General features: G+C 37.4%; 1 protein-coding gene across 1 annotated transcript in view; it reads left to right on the plus strand.

Annotated features, from left to right (window-relative positions):
- Nucleotides 1-1,994: 1,994 nt before the first annotated feature.
- The window catches only part of LOC123502136 (A-agglutinin anchorage subunit-like), a 213,053-nt gene continuing 198,378 nt past the window's right edge, over nt 1,995-16,669 (plus strand). Inside the window, exon 1 of the mRNA XM_045251353.1 lies at nt 1,995-2,668. Within this exon, the coding sequence (XP_045107288.1) occupies nt 2,623-2,668 (46 nt within the window). The 5' untranslated portion in view covers nt 1,995-2,622. The remainder of the gene's footprint in view (nt 2,669-16,669) is intronic.

The following is a 16,669-nucleotide window of genomic DNA, read 5'->3' on the forward strand; positions in this document are numbered from 1 at the left end:
GTTGTCAGGTGAAAGGTGTGAAACACAGGGAAGAGAAGAGGCTTGTTTTGTAAACCACACAAAGACTTAATCTTGTCGTACCACTGTCTGTTGTTAGTAAGCTTGAGATGGTGAATTTTGTCTGGGTAGTAGCTTGCCTTGGCTTTTTAATCTCCTGATAACTCTGTTCCTTAAACTCCTGTACTGGTCAGGGCTAGAGTGGAAAGCCCTGTCACGCTGACGAAGGAGTCGTTTGATGCAGGGCGTCATCCAAGGGGCATCAGATGGGTCCACTGTGATGTCCTTGGTGGGAAGTAGTGGTGGAAGGCTTCCGTTGTGGTGGTGAAGTAGTTCCGTCATTTTGTGTGGACGTCTTTCTCATCCAGCACCTCGGTCCACGGGTGATGTGTCAGCCACTGCCCAAATTCGCTCATGGCGGAGTCAGGCATGGGCCTGTGGGATCTGGTGACAGTTGACCTGGGAACCGAGGTGGTGGGGGTGGGTGTCCACAGGATGGAGAGGTGGGTGCTGCGTCCCATGGGGGGGAGTGGCTTGGGAGGCGAGTACTGCTGGCTCAGGTCAGTCATGATAAGGTCGAGGGTGGACTGGAGGTGGGTGGGGAAGTCCACGACCTGGGTGAGGTGTAGCTGGTGCAGCATTTCACTGACACACTGACTGTGTGTGTGTGTGTGTGTGTGTGTGTGTGTGTGTGTGTGTGTGTGTGTGTGTGTGTGTGTGTGTGTGTGTGTGTGTGTGTGTGCGTGTGTGTGTAATAATAATAATAATAATAATAATATACGGTTTATTAATTTGGCAGTGCAACAAAAAATTTACACTGAAAATGTACAGGGGAGGGGGGACATTAAAACAATGAAATGCTTAACCTAACTATGGATCTAACTTAGCCAAGAATGTGTGTGTGTGTGTGTGTGTGTGTGTGTGTGTGTGTGTGTGTGTGTGTGTTTCACTGTTTGATCTGCTGCAGTCTCTGACGAGACAGCCAGACGTTACCCTACGGAACGAGCTCAGAGCTCATTATTTCCGATCTTGGGATAGGTCTGAGACCAGGCACACACCACACACCGGGACAACAAGGTCACAACTCCTCGATTTACATCCCGTACCTACTCACTGCTAGGTGAACAGGGGCTACACGTGAAAGGAGACACACCCAAATATCTCCACCCGGCCGGGGAATCGAACCCCGGTCATCTGGCTTGTGAAGCCAGCGCTCTAACCACTGAGCTACCGGGCCGTGTGTGTGTGTGTGTGTGTGTGTGTGTGTGTGTGTGTGTGTGTGTGTGTGTGTGTGTGTAATAATAATAATAATAATATACGGTTTATTAATTTGGCAGTGCAACAAAAAATTTACACTGAAAATGTACAGGGGAGGGGGGACATTAAAACAATGAAATGCTTAACCTAACTATGGATCTAACTTAGCCAAGAATGTGTGTGTGTGTGTGTGTGTGTGTGTGTGTGTGTGTGTGTGTGTGTGTGTGTGTGTGTGTGTGTGTGTGTGTGTGTGTGTGTGTGTGTGTGTGTGTGTGACTAAAAGAAACATGAAACACAAGTAAATCTAACATGTGCCACGCAAGAATAAAAATAGATAAATAAATAAATAAATAAAAATCAGTATATGAGAACTCATTCAACTAGAAATGAGATTAATACAATTAATACAACAATAAGAAAATATGACAAAAAAAAAACGCGAAACAAGTCCAACAAAATACGTAAAAAACAAATCAATACTCTATTACAAAATAAGAGTGCACCGAAAATAAATAAAATATCAGAAACAAACTTGAAAAAAAAACAATATAATATACCACGAAAAATATAATAAGCAAAAAAATTCTGAATAATGCAAATGATGAAAAATTGCGAGTAATAATGCACGTGGGAAACTTAAGGACTAATCTATCGGCCACAAGATAACGCGATCTATCAAACTCCTCGGAGGGGCGAAGGAGTATTATGGGCAGAACTCCACTGACAAATGAGGAAGCAAGGCGGCCTGGAGACGGTCGGAGGATCAGTGTGCCGTTGACCGTCGTGGCGGGAGGGTGTGTCGCTCCGCCCTTCAGCACCGCTCTCTTTCTCGACCCACACGATTAACCCAAAGCCTCCCCTAGTAAACATTATCCAAGCCAGAGAGGTCCAATTAGTGAGATTAACGCAGGATATTAAAGTTTTAATCCTTGTTTTTGGAAATATTAATGTACATCGCCCAAAGTTTGTGAGAAGTTGAAAAGGAAAATGATCGGGAGGAACTAACACATGGTTTGAAAACGAAGAGAAGAAAGATGAAGGAAAGGCTGTAAGGTGCTACTGGTGAACGAAAGACTTAATAAACACAAGAAAGGGAAATATTGAAAAACTCACTTCAAATTTGTATGACAAAAAATAAATAAATAAAAAAACTCGCGGAACATCTACAGAAAATTAACTCAACTTATAAACAAGAACAAAAATATGAAATAACAATTTTTTTTTCATTTAAAACCACAAAAAGAAAATTCAATCCCCCTAAACTTACGGAACAATAACGAAACTTTTAAACCACTGAACACAAACCCTCACAAAAATACCGAGGAAGGAGAGGGAAACAAGCACAACAGGTGGAGGTGCCCTACAAGAATGGCCTTTCCCCTCACCGTGTCTCTCGCCCACGTGCTGCTCACAGGTAACCCGCTCAGGTGTACCCATTATCAGGTGTCCCTAGGCTTCACACAGGCACATATTCACTCTAACTCGTCTTCACTCGCTTCTCTTTCTCATCTGGTTAGCTAGCCTTGGCTCCAGCACAGGTGACGATAGGTGTTATATTCCAAAGGTAGTTCAGATGATGTGGGTTCATCAAGACAACAGAAGATTAACTAAAACTGTTTACATAATGAAAGAAGATTGGAAAGTTTACCATGTGGAATGCAGTAGGGTTAATAACTTTTCATTGTAGGCAGCTGGTGATGGTGGTGGTTGTGGTGGTGGTGGTGGGTGGTGGATGGGTAGTAGCAGTAGTAGTAGCAGTAGCAGTAGCAGCAGCAGCAGTGGTGGTGGCAGCAGCAGCAGCAGTGGCAGTAGCAGTAGTGGCAGCAGTAGCAGTGGCAGCAGCAGTAGTGGTGGTAACAGCAAGAGTGGTGGTGCAGGTGGCAGCAACAGTGGTGGTGGTGATGGTGGTGGTGGTGGCAGCAGCAGCAGCAGCAGCAGCAGCAGCAGCAGCAGCAGCAGCAGCAGCAGCAGCAGCAGCAGCAGCAGCAGCAGCAGTGGTGGTGGTGGTGGTGGTGGTGGTGGCAGGTGCAGCAGCAGCAGCAGCAGTGGCAGTGGCAGTGGTGCAGTGGTGGTGGTGGTGGTGGTGGTGGCAGCAGCAGTGGTGGTGCAGTAGTGGTGGTGGTGGTGGTGGTGGTGGTGGTAGTGGTAGCAGCAGCAGCAGCAGTGGTGGTAGCAGTAGTAGTGGTAGTAGTAGTAGTAGTGGTAGTAGTAGTAGTAGTAGTAGTAGTAGTAGTAGTAGTAGCAGCAATGGTGGTAGTGGTGGTAGAAGAGGGAGGTTTCAAGACACTTCTCTCTCCAATTCCAGGTAATACTTCTGGCTCAATCCTTTAGGGACTCGCACCTGAGAGGGTCTTCTTTTTTCTTTTCTATTTTTTGTAACCCTTGGCCAGCGCACCTGTTACATAAGTGGTAGTAGTAGTAGTAGTAGTAGTAGTAGTAGTAGTAGTAGTAGTAGTAGTAGTAGTAGTAGTAGTAGTAGTAGTAGTAGTAGTAGTAGTAGTAGTAGTAACTGTGGTTGATATCGTCGTCATTATTGCTATTCTTTTTATTGTTGTCGTTTTTGTAATATTTGTAATATCAATAGAAATAATTTCCTGAGGAACGGGAATCAATATAGAGAAAATAAGAGTAAGAAACTAGACCACGCCGAGTTAATACAAAGCTTTAAAAAAAAAAAAAAAGAGAGACGTTTTTAAGCGAAAGGGACAGGTGGTCATAAACATTTAAACAGCATGTAAAAGACTTACCTTTGTATTGCCATTAGCATTCTTAAATGAGTGTGTACAGACAGACAGTTGAAAAGTGGATCCTGTGTCCCTCTATACACACACTGAAAGCAACACAGGGAAACGTTAAAGAAATTAGTGTGAGAAGATACAGATGTTTTAGCCGCTTTTGTGTCCCTCTCTATAAACACACCGACAGCAACAGATATTGAGTATATTTTCTGTATCCCTTGTGTCCCCTTTTGCTCACCATCATTTTTTTTTGTCTTATCTATGCACTGTATATATTTTGTTTTTCTAATGGTAATTGAAACTGTAGTCGCTGGCAACATGTTACATAGAAAGGTTAGCAATAAAAAATTAAAAAAAAACGTGCATAGAAGCCAAAAAACTTGATCTTACTTAGCCTAAGCCGATCTGAGTTTATCAAATATGACTTGTTACTTAATCTACACTAATTACGTCAGGTTTCTTTTGGTTTATTCTTTTCGTTTACTCTTTTTAAAGCAGGAAGTTGAAGCTTACTTCTTTCTTTTTTATTTGGGGCAGAGCTAAATGAGTGTATTTCCTCCCACTTTCCGTCCCTTTCACCAGTTTCTGACACGTGAAAGACGAACAAGAATAATACATCAAACTATTTTCCTGCACCTAAAGTAGGGAGTTTGGATGGCATCCTTTCCTATGCAATACTTCTTAACTCGTTTGATTAAACATCTCAGTCATTGTAAGTCGAAGTTTTGAGCCTGATGTAAACGATCTCCAATAGACTCCAGTGGGGTGTGTTATAGCTGAGAAGGATATTTCTTTCATGTTAGTGAACCTTTGATAAAGGCAATGCACCATCAGTAAGGAAGAAGCTATGAGAACCTGATCAAATATTAAGATTTTTTAACTTTTGATTTTTTATCACAACCGCTTCCAAAAGACTTTAGTGGAATTTAATCTGATATCCAAGGCTGTTAGTGTGATTGTAGCAATAGTTTAAAAGAACTCTGCGCTACCAGTGAGGAAAAGCTCAGAAAACCATGATCATTATCCTCGCTGACCTTTCGAAACACACCGGAGGAAAGAAGAGAGAGAACCAAGTGTCTAAGAATACCGGCCTAAGAATAATGAAGGCAGGTAGAGGTAAATTAAAGATGCATATGGTTTTAATCGGATTTCATGTGGGTCGAGTTAATTAAAGACACACTCGTAACCTCATATTTCGGCTCATATCCGAAATAACTCATCCGAAAACTACTAATCATGAGAGGATTACGAGTTTGATGACAGCAATTCATTAAGGATTAGAGGTAATTGGGAGTGAGCAAAGTTAATGATGTGCTTGAGGTCGCGATGAAGTTAGGGAGTTAATGATGACTGGATGCTCATTAGTGGAGCCATAATAGTACAGTCAAGGAAAAGTCAAATTTCTCCAGTGGTTTAGGCAATTCCAAAAGGCTGGTTTATTGAGAACGATACGTGAATAAGGTAGTGATCGTAGGAAGAGAAGGACGCTACTGGTAAAATGGAATAGGGAATGATAGGAATAAGAGTACAGAATTGAAGAAAAAAAGTGAACTTGCATAGTAGTAGTAGTAATAGTAATAGTTGCAATAGTAATACTAGAAAAAAGAAAGAATGAAAAAAGAAAAACTGCAATATTAATGGACAGTAAAGTGCATAAAGAAATGAAAACTTAAAAGGCATAAACGAAAACATAATTTCGGATGAAGTTGCATAGTAGTGGTAGTAGTAGCAGTAGTAGTAGTAGTAGTAGTAGTAGTAGTAGTAGTAGTAGTAGTAGTAGTAGTAGTAGTAGCAGCAGCAGCAGCAGCAGCAGCAGCAGCAGCAGCAGCAGCAGTCCCTGTGTGTTTTAAAGCTACCTAATTCCATCTATCATCCCCATCCACGAACTTATCTAATCTTCTTTTAAAGCTCCCTAATGACTCAGCCCTGACTACATGACCACTGAGAACGTTCCACTCATCAACCACTCTGTTGGAAAACCAGTTTCTTCTCATTTCTCCCCTAACCTTGAATTTTTCAAGTTTAAACCCATTATTTCTAGTTCTGCCTCTACTGAACCTAATAATTTTGTTCATGTCGCCTTTGTTAAAACCCTTATGCCACTTAAATACTTCTCTCAGTAGTAGTAGTAGCAGTATCAGCAATAGCAGTGGTAATGGTAGTAGTAGTAGTAGCAGTAGTAATAACAGTAGTAGTAGTAGTAGTAGTAGTAGTAGTAGTAGTAGTAGTAGTAGTAGTAGTAGTAGTAGTAGTAGTAGTAGTAGTAGTAGTAGTAGTAGTAGTATAAATAGTAACAGTAATAGTATTATTATTAATAGAAATGGTTTGATAAGTACCACGTACAAAAGGGAAAGAAATAGAAGAGCGTTGAAACGAAATATCACAAGATGAATAATAACAGCAGGAAAAATAGTATAAATCAAGGAAAAACTTGAAAATTAAAGGAACTGAAAAAAAATAAACAGAAATGTAAAAATAATAGTGGCAAACTAGAAACATACCAGACTCAAAACATAAAGTAAAAAATGATACGAAATTAATAAAAAAAAAAACGATCGAAATATAAATAAAACGAAGAAACTGAATAACAGCTCAAAAAGAACATGAATTGACGAGAAATAGATAACAAAATACGAAAAGGGAATAATGGAAAGAATGAGAATTACCATTTTACATATAAAGAGATAGAGGAGAGAGAGAACTGAGGAGAGTAAGATGAAATACTGAAGAAGAGAAATTGGAGATGAAAGGATGAGACACGGAAGAAGGAAAAGAAGAGAGCTAAGATAAAAGCGTACACGAAGAAGAAACAGAAAAACAACTGATGGGAAGAGATAAGGAGATGGAACAAAGAGGGTAAGATGAGCGTAAAACCGTTGAAAGAAAAAAATATGGGAAAGATAAAAGGTATGGAAAGAGAAGAAAGAGGAGAGAGGAAAGATGAGGCAGGAGAAAAACTGAGTGAAATCGAGAAAAGACAAAAATGAGAGTAAAACCAAGAGAAGAAAAGCAAAGAGAGAAGGAAAAGAGTCACTGAAAGAATGTGAATTGATAATAAAAAGAGAGAAACCTTGATTGAAAGAAATGAGTAAAACGTTATATTGATAATTAAACACTGCACCAAAAACAAAAACAAAAAGTCATCATAACCTCAATAAAAAGCTGTATAAGAAAAAAACGGCAAAGGAGGGAGAAACAGAAGGAAAATCTATTAAAAAGTCCACTAAGCAAAATCCACAAAAGTCTTAACACAAAAAGACACACCTTTAATATAACTTTAGAAAAAATCATCTTAACATATTGAAAAAAAAATAAAAAGAGAAAGCAAAGCAAAGAAAAGAGAGACAATAAAGATAAAATAAGAGAATAACTAAGACAACTCAAGGAAAGCCAATCCGATACTAAGACGAGAAGGGAAGGGAAGAGAGAAAATATTAAATAAGACAAGAAAAGGAGTAAAAAGTAATCTAAACAAAATCCAACACAAAGGCATAGACACAAGACATACAGACACTTCTCTGAAAATAGAACAAGATATACAAAGTTTTACCATATTCCCAACTAAATCCCCTGATAAGAAATACACTACACTGAACACTCTCTATTTATCTCCAACTTAAAATTACTTTCATGAACTCCAAAAACAATATGTGGAATGCCAGTAAACGGCGGAAGAGATATCAACAATATATCTAACCCCACACCATAATAATACTTGTGTCTCAATGGCGCGATAACACTGCTTCTTGAGTCTATTACCTAATGTTTATGGCGGAAGTCGAGAGGGAGCGGTCCTTAGTTACAGTTTAATGGGGTTGTAATACACGTGTTTTTAATGGAAGGCTTAATAGCAGTGCTCAGTTCAACCCGGAGTGTTTGTGTTGAAGGAAAGGAAGATGGTGGTGGTGTTTCCCTCTGGTGGTGTGCAGTGGTAATGGTGCTGACTGACTCACTTCCTGACTCAACGACTGACTGACTGAATGAGTGTGTCAGGTAGATAGTGATTTACTGTGATTTACTGACTGCGTGACTGCATGGGTGAGAGTGAGTGGTTGACTGAATGACTCGCTACCAAAGAAAATGATATAATAACTAATCAAATGATCGAGTGACGGATTAACCTACTGTCTATTTGACTGTCTGCCTGATTGACCGACTGACTGCATGCCTGCTTGCCTGATTGACTGAGTGTGTGACTTTTTAATTAAATAGCGATTATGATTCACTATCTAAATGGTAACGAACAAAACTAGGTAATAAAATATATAACTAAGCAACTGACTGACTGACAAACGAACATATAGTACCAACTCACGAAAGAACATGCTCTCTGACAAGTAACATTGCAATAGTAGTGCTTGAACAAGAAGTAAAATGAGACACAACATTTTCATATGAGTAAAAGTAGCTTGAGCACAGAAGCAATGCCAGGATAATGCATAAAGTGTCAGTATTTGAACAGCCAGTAATGTTAGTGTTGGTGGCGTAATAAAGACGGGATGTAAAAACCTAATGCCGTAATAGTAGTAGTCTGAGCAAGTAATATATTGTTATGAGGTTTCATGAAGTGGTTGGTGATTGGAAATTAATGCGAGTGTTGGTGATATAATGAAAATTAAATTAATGCACTAATGAGAGTCTGAACAAAGAAATGATATCATGATACTTTACGAAACCAGTCGTGTTTGAAAAGTAATGTTAATGTTGTTGGCATAGCGTTTATTGGCGCAGTAAAACAAGTCACAGCCTCTCAGATGCGACGCAAAGCACGGTCGTTTTATGTAATCGCCAAGCTCATTGTAAAGGAGAGATTTTTACGGGAGTAGCAAAGGAAGAACAAGTGGGTTTGAAGTGCGAACGGTGTGATTGCTTTGCCTCTCGCGCGGAAAGTGATATGCAGAGTGCGTAGTTCTGAGTAAGGGAAATGACGAATTATTTTGGCATTATCACGTAACACAATGTTATTAATGGTAATGTTGAAACTGTGTTGCTGTTAGAAATTAAAGTAAGTGGTTACAAATAATGAAAGTAAATCTACACAATTACTCTATTTTTTGGAAATTGTGTTGCAGAATGAACGTCAAATAGATCTGAACATTAAAAAGGAAATGTTGTTATCAAGAATGCTTGCCAGCAACACATAACATAGTGATGATAGTGACATGAAATCATATCAATAGGAACAGAATGAAATGATTAGAAACGATGGAAGTAAATCCAGGAAGGTGCTCTGCTTCTGAGTATCTTTAGGCTGTACACAGTGAAGGGAACAAAACAAGAGGAAAATAATAAATGACATGATTCCTGTTCTTCACTGACTGACAAGTGGAAAAATCATAAATATTCACATTTTTCATTTTTATTTCGCAAAATGTTAATGTTCTATTGTTACAGGGCTGTAAATCACTCAGTATTTAATTTATTTATATATCATTTGTGTGTGTAAATTTAGCAAGTTTAGCATTACAGCAACCAAGAAAATGCTCCACGTGACAAATTTTCCAATAGATGCTTTGAGAATGAAAAAAAAGTTGCCATATTCACTATCACACTCTATTAAAATATTAGTTAATTTTTCCAAAGTGTACAGCATTTGAAATAATTATTTTTGTAATAGTCTCTTAAAAATTAACTTCTGTATATCAGCATAGATTAAATCAGCCTCACATTTTTTTTTCTCTATATACTAACAAACAGTTTCCTGCACCGATTGTATTGCTAACAAAAGATGACCACTGCAGTGGAAATGTTAATATGTGAACAAGACACAAAAAGAGCTTTATATATTCAATCCGTATCCTAATGAGTGACTATGAGAAGATTGCTTATATAAACTTTGTCATATCCTCTTTCTCACTAATCATAAAAACACTCATTAAGGTTATTGTTAAAAATATTTCTTTTCAAATTCCTAATGGCAATGATTCTATTCCATTTTATCTATCAATCCATTTGGGAAGCAATTACTTTCCGTTTTTTTTCCAAAGGTAGTTTTATCAAGCATGAAACAATAATTTCTTGGTCTAAAGATTACAGGCTTTGTGTGATGCTTATGTTTCCCTTGCTAAATTTTTCTATCACTTGAAGGTTCCCGCAAACAGTTACCCAAACTGTGACTATAGCTCTACACAGTCACAAAGTTTTGGTTGGGCTAAAGGACCAGATTACTTATTCATATAATAGGTTACTGAATATATCTGCAAATAAATACCAAGAATATAGTAACCCGGATTACCATTAATTACGACAGCATAATATTTCGGCTACGCAAGGGAAATTATTCTCTGCTAATAAAACAATTTAGTGAATAATTAAACAGATAACAGTGATGTAGTGTTTATGATTACAGTTGATTATGAACTGAATTTGCCAAGGGTGAGAGAAGTGATTAATTGGCTATGAACAAAACTTTGCTTACGGTGAAAAATAAAAATGTTGTATTGATCAAATACATTTTAAAGACGAAAAGATCAATACACCAGTAGGATAATAACGAAAAATGTTTATAAGAGACCAAATTATCAAAACATTTGTTTTTGTTAATGAAAAAAATAACGCTATTAGTATTTTTCTTATGACTTTGTGTTGATAAAATAGATTTTGAGGATCAGTGTACGAATACACCGATGTAACGACTATTTCAGTACTGCAAAGTTACTATTGATTATGTACAAAAATTTCCCTCTGTGTAAAAGTTGCTTTTGTGTTCACAAAAATAAATTCACAAGATAAATACATGAATACACCAATATATTAACAGTGACAGTAATGCACCACTCTGATTGCCCCAAACAAGCAAATATTTAATACGCGACTGAATTCAATATCCAACGCCGTTTTTAAATATTAGACGGAAGAATGCTATTACTGTTTATTATGAAATTGGATACTATAAAAAAAAAACTGATTCTCGATAGATTACAAATTACTGCAGTAATTTTGACTAAAGTTAACGAAAAAAAATGACGATATTAAAGCGAAACATGTTATTACGATTAAATATCTACGTGGTTCAGGCTACGTTGGGGAAAAAATGTTTCACAGCTGCCAGTGAATTAATATTACAGTCATTCAGAGAGCAGAGAAAGGACAATAAAGAAGGAAGTGCGTCTTGTGTAGATTTATTATAGTAAGAACAAGAAATAAAGAGCAGCATATTACGAGTGAAGTCATGGATGTGAATGCAAAGAGATTGAAGAACTGGAATAAGTTGGAAAGACTAAGGAAATCAAGGGTGCAAGTTTGGATGGAATAGAGTCGATAATCAAAATGTTAAATCTTAGTATTAGGGAACTATATGGAAAATATTAGACATATTCATAGGTCATTATGGAAACAGGTAGGCATATTTTCTAAAGGGATCTTGTCATCTGAAGGTCTCGTGGCTTCTTGCAGCTTCCCTTATTCAGTAATGTTAAGTTTTTTCGTCATGTTTATCAGTAACCTACATTAAGACACAAGATAAAACGCGTACCAATCATTCACTACACGACAGTATATAATTAAGGCTGCGATGAAAGAGCTGCTTCTCGACTGGTGACAAATTGGGCGATGTATCATTAATGGGAATCAATTACCGCCACTCGCCCCAACGTGACAAAGAGCCGGAAATCACCATCCCTCGCCAGGCAGATACTGATGGCGCGTGTCACTACCACTGCCGCACCTCCCAATACTTCCTCATCGAACCCCAGTACTTACTTGGTGACTTGTTAATTATTCTCCAGCGTTAGGTGTGAAACAAGACACATCGATGAACTCAGTTCGATGTCAAAGTACTGAGTTACGTTGGTTTTCGATTGAGATTGCTAGTTTCTTATCATGGACTGCCTGGTGAGTCATACTATTTTTTTTATTACATTTGGGAGAAGAAGTCAATTAGCCAATGGCCACAAGCAAGGATCACTAAGAAAAATAGATAAATACAATAATAATAATGTTTCCAGTTATAAATACGCAAGATAAAGGCAAGAAGTTTTTTTTTTTTCTCTCTCTTTTGTTAAGTACTGTTAAGGGTTCCTCTCTTTTAGTAGTAAAGTTTTATAACCTTTCTTGGACCAAAGATAGGTTTAAGTCGAAGAACAATCTTCCTGGATTAATATAATACTACGGAGGAGAAATTTCTTTTCATATGTACTCGTATTGCAAAACTGTACTGTAGAGCTTCTTTATTGCACAAAGATTTTGCTTATGTATAATATCCCTACATAAAAAGTGACAATAATGCGTTGCTTTACAGTCTCGTTGCTGCGGTAATGAAAAAGCTTTGTGTAACTCAGTCAATCAATCATTTCTTTAATCAATTAATTAGTGAAAAATATCTGTCAGTGAATACATATAATCCGATACTTTTATAATCTTTTTGGTGTAACATTTAAAATACAACGCATTAAATTAGTCAATCTATCAGTCAGGCCGTCAATTAGTCAAGCAGGAAGTGAGTGAGTCAGTGAATCGTCCAGTCAGCCAGTCAATCAGGCATCAACACAACCCTTCCCAATCAACAGTAAAAGAGAAAAGGTGAAGCGAGTGAACCAACCTTTATATAATCTTACTCGAGTAAAATATAAAGGTTTAGAGGTCGAATATAAGAAAATATAGTGAAATAATAATAAAACACTGAAAGAAAATAGAAAAGCAATGTTACAAATGTTAGTCAGTTAAAAAAAGGATATTTGAAGAGTAAATTAAAGAACAAAAAGAAGACAATACAAGGAAAAAATAAATATAAAAAAGCGATCTACACTCACCACCAATGCACCTTAGTTATTCAGTCATCAACATTAAGTAAGAAAAAAAAATGAGTGTGGAAGAGAAATTAAAAAAGAAACAAAAAAGGCAGCAACATGAAATAAATCATAGAAAAAAGCAACAAAAAGACAAACCCTCACCACCACAAACGAGTTGGAACAATACAACGACACAACAAAATCGACAACAATAACAAAACAGACCATCACAAAGAAAATGTATGCGGAAACACACATTTAATGATAAAAACAAAACAAATCACGCATCTCCCTTAATCCATTCACTACCGAGCACATCTCAAAACATACAGACATCAACATTATTAACTATGAAATTTACAATACCAATCCAACGCAACGGAATCATTACCACGCCACATTAAATCACCACACAATATGAGGGAGCGAATTCTTACCTACACTTCCCCCACGAGTGCTGTGGAGGGGAGCAGGCAATTTTCACTCGGTCTTGCATCGCCTTCATAATAACTCTAATGATAGTGTTCGGTGGGTCAGCTCCTGTGTGTCCTTTCTGGCTCCGCTGAGGGATAAACTCACCCTTGTGGCATAAATTGGTGGTAGAATACAAGGGTTATTTTCCAGGGCTCTAGTTAGGGTGGAGATAATGATTTTCACACGGTGGTAAATCAGTTTAGAAAGTATTGGTGGTGTAAATTGTGTGTGTCTAAGTTTAGTGGTGTGTGTGTGTGTGTGTGTGTGTGTGTGTGTGTGTGTGTGTGTGTGTGTGTGTGTGTGTGTGTGTGTGTGTGTGTGTGTGTGTATGTATGTGTGTGTGTGTGTGTGTGTGTGTGTGTGTGTGTGTGTGTGTGTGTGTGTGTGTGTGTGTGTGTGTGTGTGTGTGTGTGTGTGTGTGTGTGTGTGTGTGTGTGTGTGTGTGTGTGTGTGTGTGTGTGTGTGTGTGTGTGTGTGTGTGTGTGTGTGTGTGTGTGTGTGTGTGTGTTGTGTGTGTGTGTGTGTGTGTGTGTGTGTTTCACTGTTTGATCTGCTGCAGTCTCTGACGAGACAGCCAGACGTTACCCTACGGAACGAGCTCAGAGCTCATTATTTTCGATCTTCGGATAGGCTTGAGACCAGGCACACGCCACACACCGGGACAACAAGGTCACAACTCCTCGATTTACATCCCGTACCTACTCACTGCTAGGTGAACAGGGACTACACGAGAAAGGCGTGTTGGCGTGTGTGCGTGTGTGCGTGTGCGTGTGCGTGTGCGTGCGTGTGTGTGTGTTGGGGAGATATTCCCATTCCAGATAAGTAAAATATTAGAGAAAGCTTCATGACTGGTTGGTTCGTTTGTCGATGTTCATGTCAATCTCTCTCTCTCTCTCTCTCTCTCTCTCTCTCTCTCTCTCTCTCTCTCTCTCTCTCTCATAACAATATGATAAACTAAACTAACTACTGAATATGAGTGTAATTTGTCGATATGCCCATATCTAAAGGTTTGAAAGAAAAAAAATTCTTACAAGCGTGACAGGTGATGTTCGTCATCTCGTGGACAAAGCCAGAGAAGGGAGACTGAAGTGGTGTAGTCATGTGGAGAGCAAAGACGAGGAACACGTGGGCAGGAGGAATAAAGACGACCAAGGAGAAGGTTTATGGATGCAGTGGAGGAGGAGAGGCGGGTGATGGGTGTGACAGAAGACATAAAAGAGAAAGTAAAGTATGATGATTCCTCACAACCTCTTACAAAAGGAGATTTAAGTTTATAGATTTGTAGTCTTTAGAGAGGTTTGTACTGATGGAATCTGCCAGAAACTTATAAGTGTCATAAGAAACATAATAAGGGTAATTAACGCAAATCTCCATTCATCAGTAATCAAAATGCAATAAGAAATATTACACTTAAGCTAAAAAAAAACCATACATTTCATAAAAGAGATTAGAATAAACCTGCCGAGGTATGGAATAGATTCAGTAATCAAGCTATTAGAGATAGGTAAGGTTAATAGAAAAATGAAAAAGAATAGGTAGGTACTACATTTCGTACAGTGAGTGCCGTGTGGTAGACTGACGGCTTCTTATTGTTTCCCTTATATGCTTTCATGTTGGTGTGTGATCTGCTGCGGCGATCCCCCAGCAGACAAATGGAAAAAATACATTCTTTTTTGCCCGCACCTTGTGACACCTCGCTGTCATGCAGTAAATAAAGCAATCCATCACACCATCAATCAACTTCAACAAAGCAACATTATTTATATCTGATATTCAACGGACGGGATAAAACTGTTAGTTATTTCTACATTCATCAATCATTCAATGTGTTTCGGTAAGGCGAATAATTCTCGCACATTTTCTGTCACCCTCAAACAAAGCTTCCGTCAGTTTCGTGATTATTGCGGCGTTATAAGTGGATCATATGAAAAAAAATAATACCGATAAAAAAATAACATAAATACTAACAATAAGTTGAACGATAATACAATGATATACACATCAATGGCGATGAAAAAAAAAAAAAACAATAAAAAAATGAGACTAAAAACATTACGAGAAGTTGATGAAGCTGATAATGATTATTAAACAACAAAAAGCAAGCAATACGAGGAACGATAATCCACCGATAGACAAAAAGAATAGTAATAATAAAACACTACAGCTATAGACAATATGCCAAACAACAGTAAAAAAAAAAAAAAAAAAAAAAAAAAAAAAAAAACGATGCTCATAAAACAAATCAAAACCAACAACATACACGATACAACAATGACACACCAAATCAAGGGTGGTAAGCAACGAACAAAAACTTGAAAAATGGTGATGATAAAAGAAATTAGTGTAATAAGTTATGAAATAATACTCTCTGTTTCTGATTCTGTATTTCGTCCTAAATAGTACTCTTTGTTTCTAAGTCTGTTTCTGTATTTCGCTCTTCCTCTGCCTTTAACTCTTTTAAGATAGTTTCAAGACATTTATTATTTTTTTTACCATTTTAACTGGCATTTTAGGTAAGCCTGTTCCTTTATTTTCTTTTTCTATTTTTTTACCTATTTTTCTACCCTTGGCTATTTTACATTAACAACGATGCCACTAAGACAAAGATTGCAAACCTGATAAACACCAAGCAAAATCTTAAATGACAAAAATCACTTCCATACACATTAATGATAAACAATAATAAGATAAAACAAATATCACACGAAGGTAAACAAAATAAACACGATCCATCCGTGACATGTTCGACCAAACGACGGTGAATAAAACATGATGGTTTCAAGGTGCAGTGAGCGACAACCCTATCACACTGCAGGGACTAAGGCGACGATGTAATATTCATGTTTACTGGCAAAGCGAGGGCCATACTTGCCTCATTATTGACTACAGGGAAAATGCTGTATGGATTTTATATGGTTGTGTGTGGACAAATATATAGTCGGTGTTTAATGCAAATAACACCGCATCTGGTGGACACAAAGGCCAGGTTTGCTGGTAATGTGAAGGTAATAAATATCGCATCATTCATTCATATAAGGAAAATTGTTGGGTTATTTTTTTGTGTGTTTAAATAAATATAAGATAGATATAAAACTACAAAAGAACTTTCAAGAATATGCTTTCTATGTCTTCGGTTGAGATCAAATAATATCAGTTTGAATAGTATATATATATATTATATATATATATATATATATATATATATATATATATATATATATATATATATATATATATATATATATATATATATATTCCATGTAGTTTTGTACGTATGGGTTTGTAATTACTACAAGGCTGTAACAGAGCGAACATGTAAGAGAATACTCTTATTTCGTTGTTTGCAGTTAAATTAAAGGAATAAAAAGCAATAACATTAATGTGTGATTGATATGATGAAATTTTCTTTTGTGTGTCCAAATGAATAGATAACAGAAAACAAACATAAATGAAAATATACAATAATGTTCTTTT

This window comes from Portunus trituberculatus, chromosome 10 (assembly GCF_017591435.1).
Source record: "Portunus trituberculatus isolate SZX2019 chromosome 10, ASM1759143v1, whole genome shotgun sequence".
Taxonomy (NCBI): Eukaryota; Metazoa; Arthropoda; class Malacostraca; order Decapoda; family Portunidae; genus Portunus; species Portunus trituberculatus.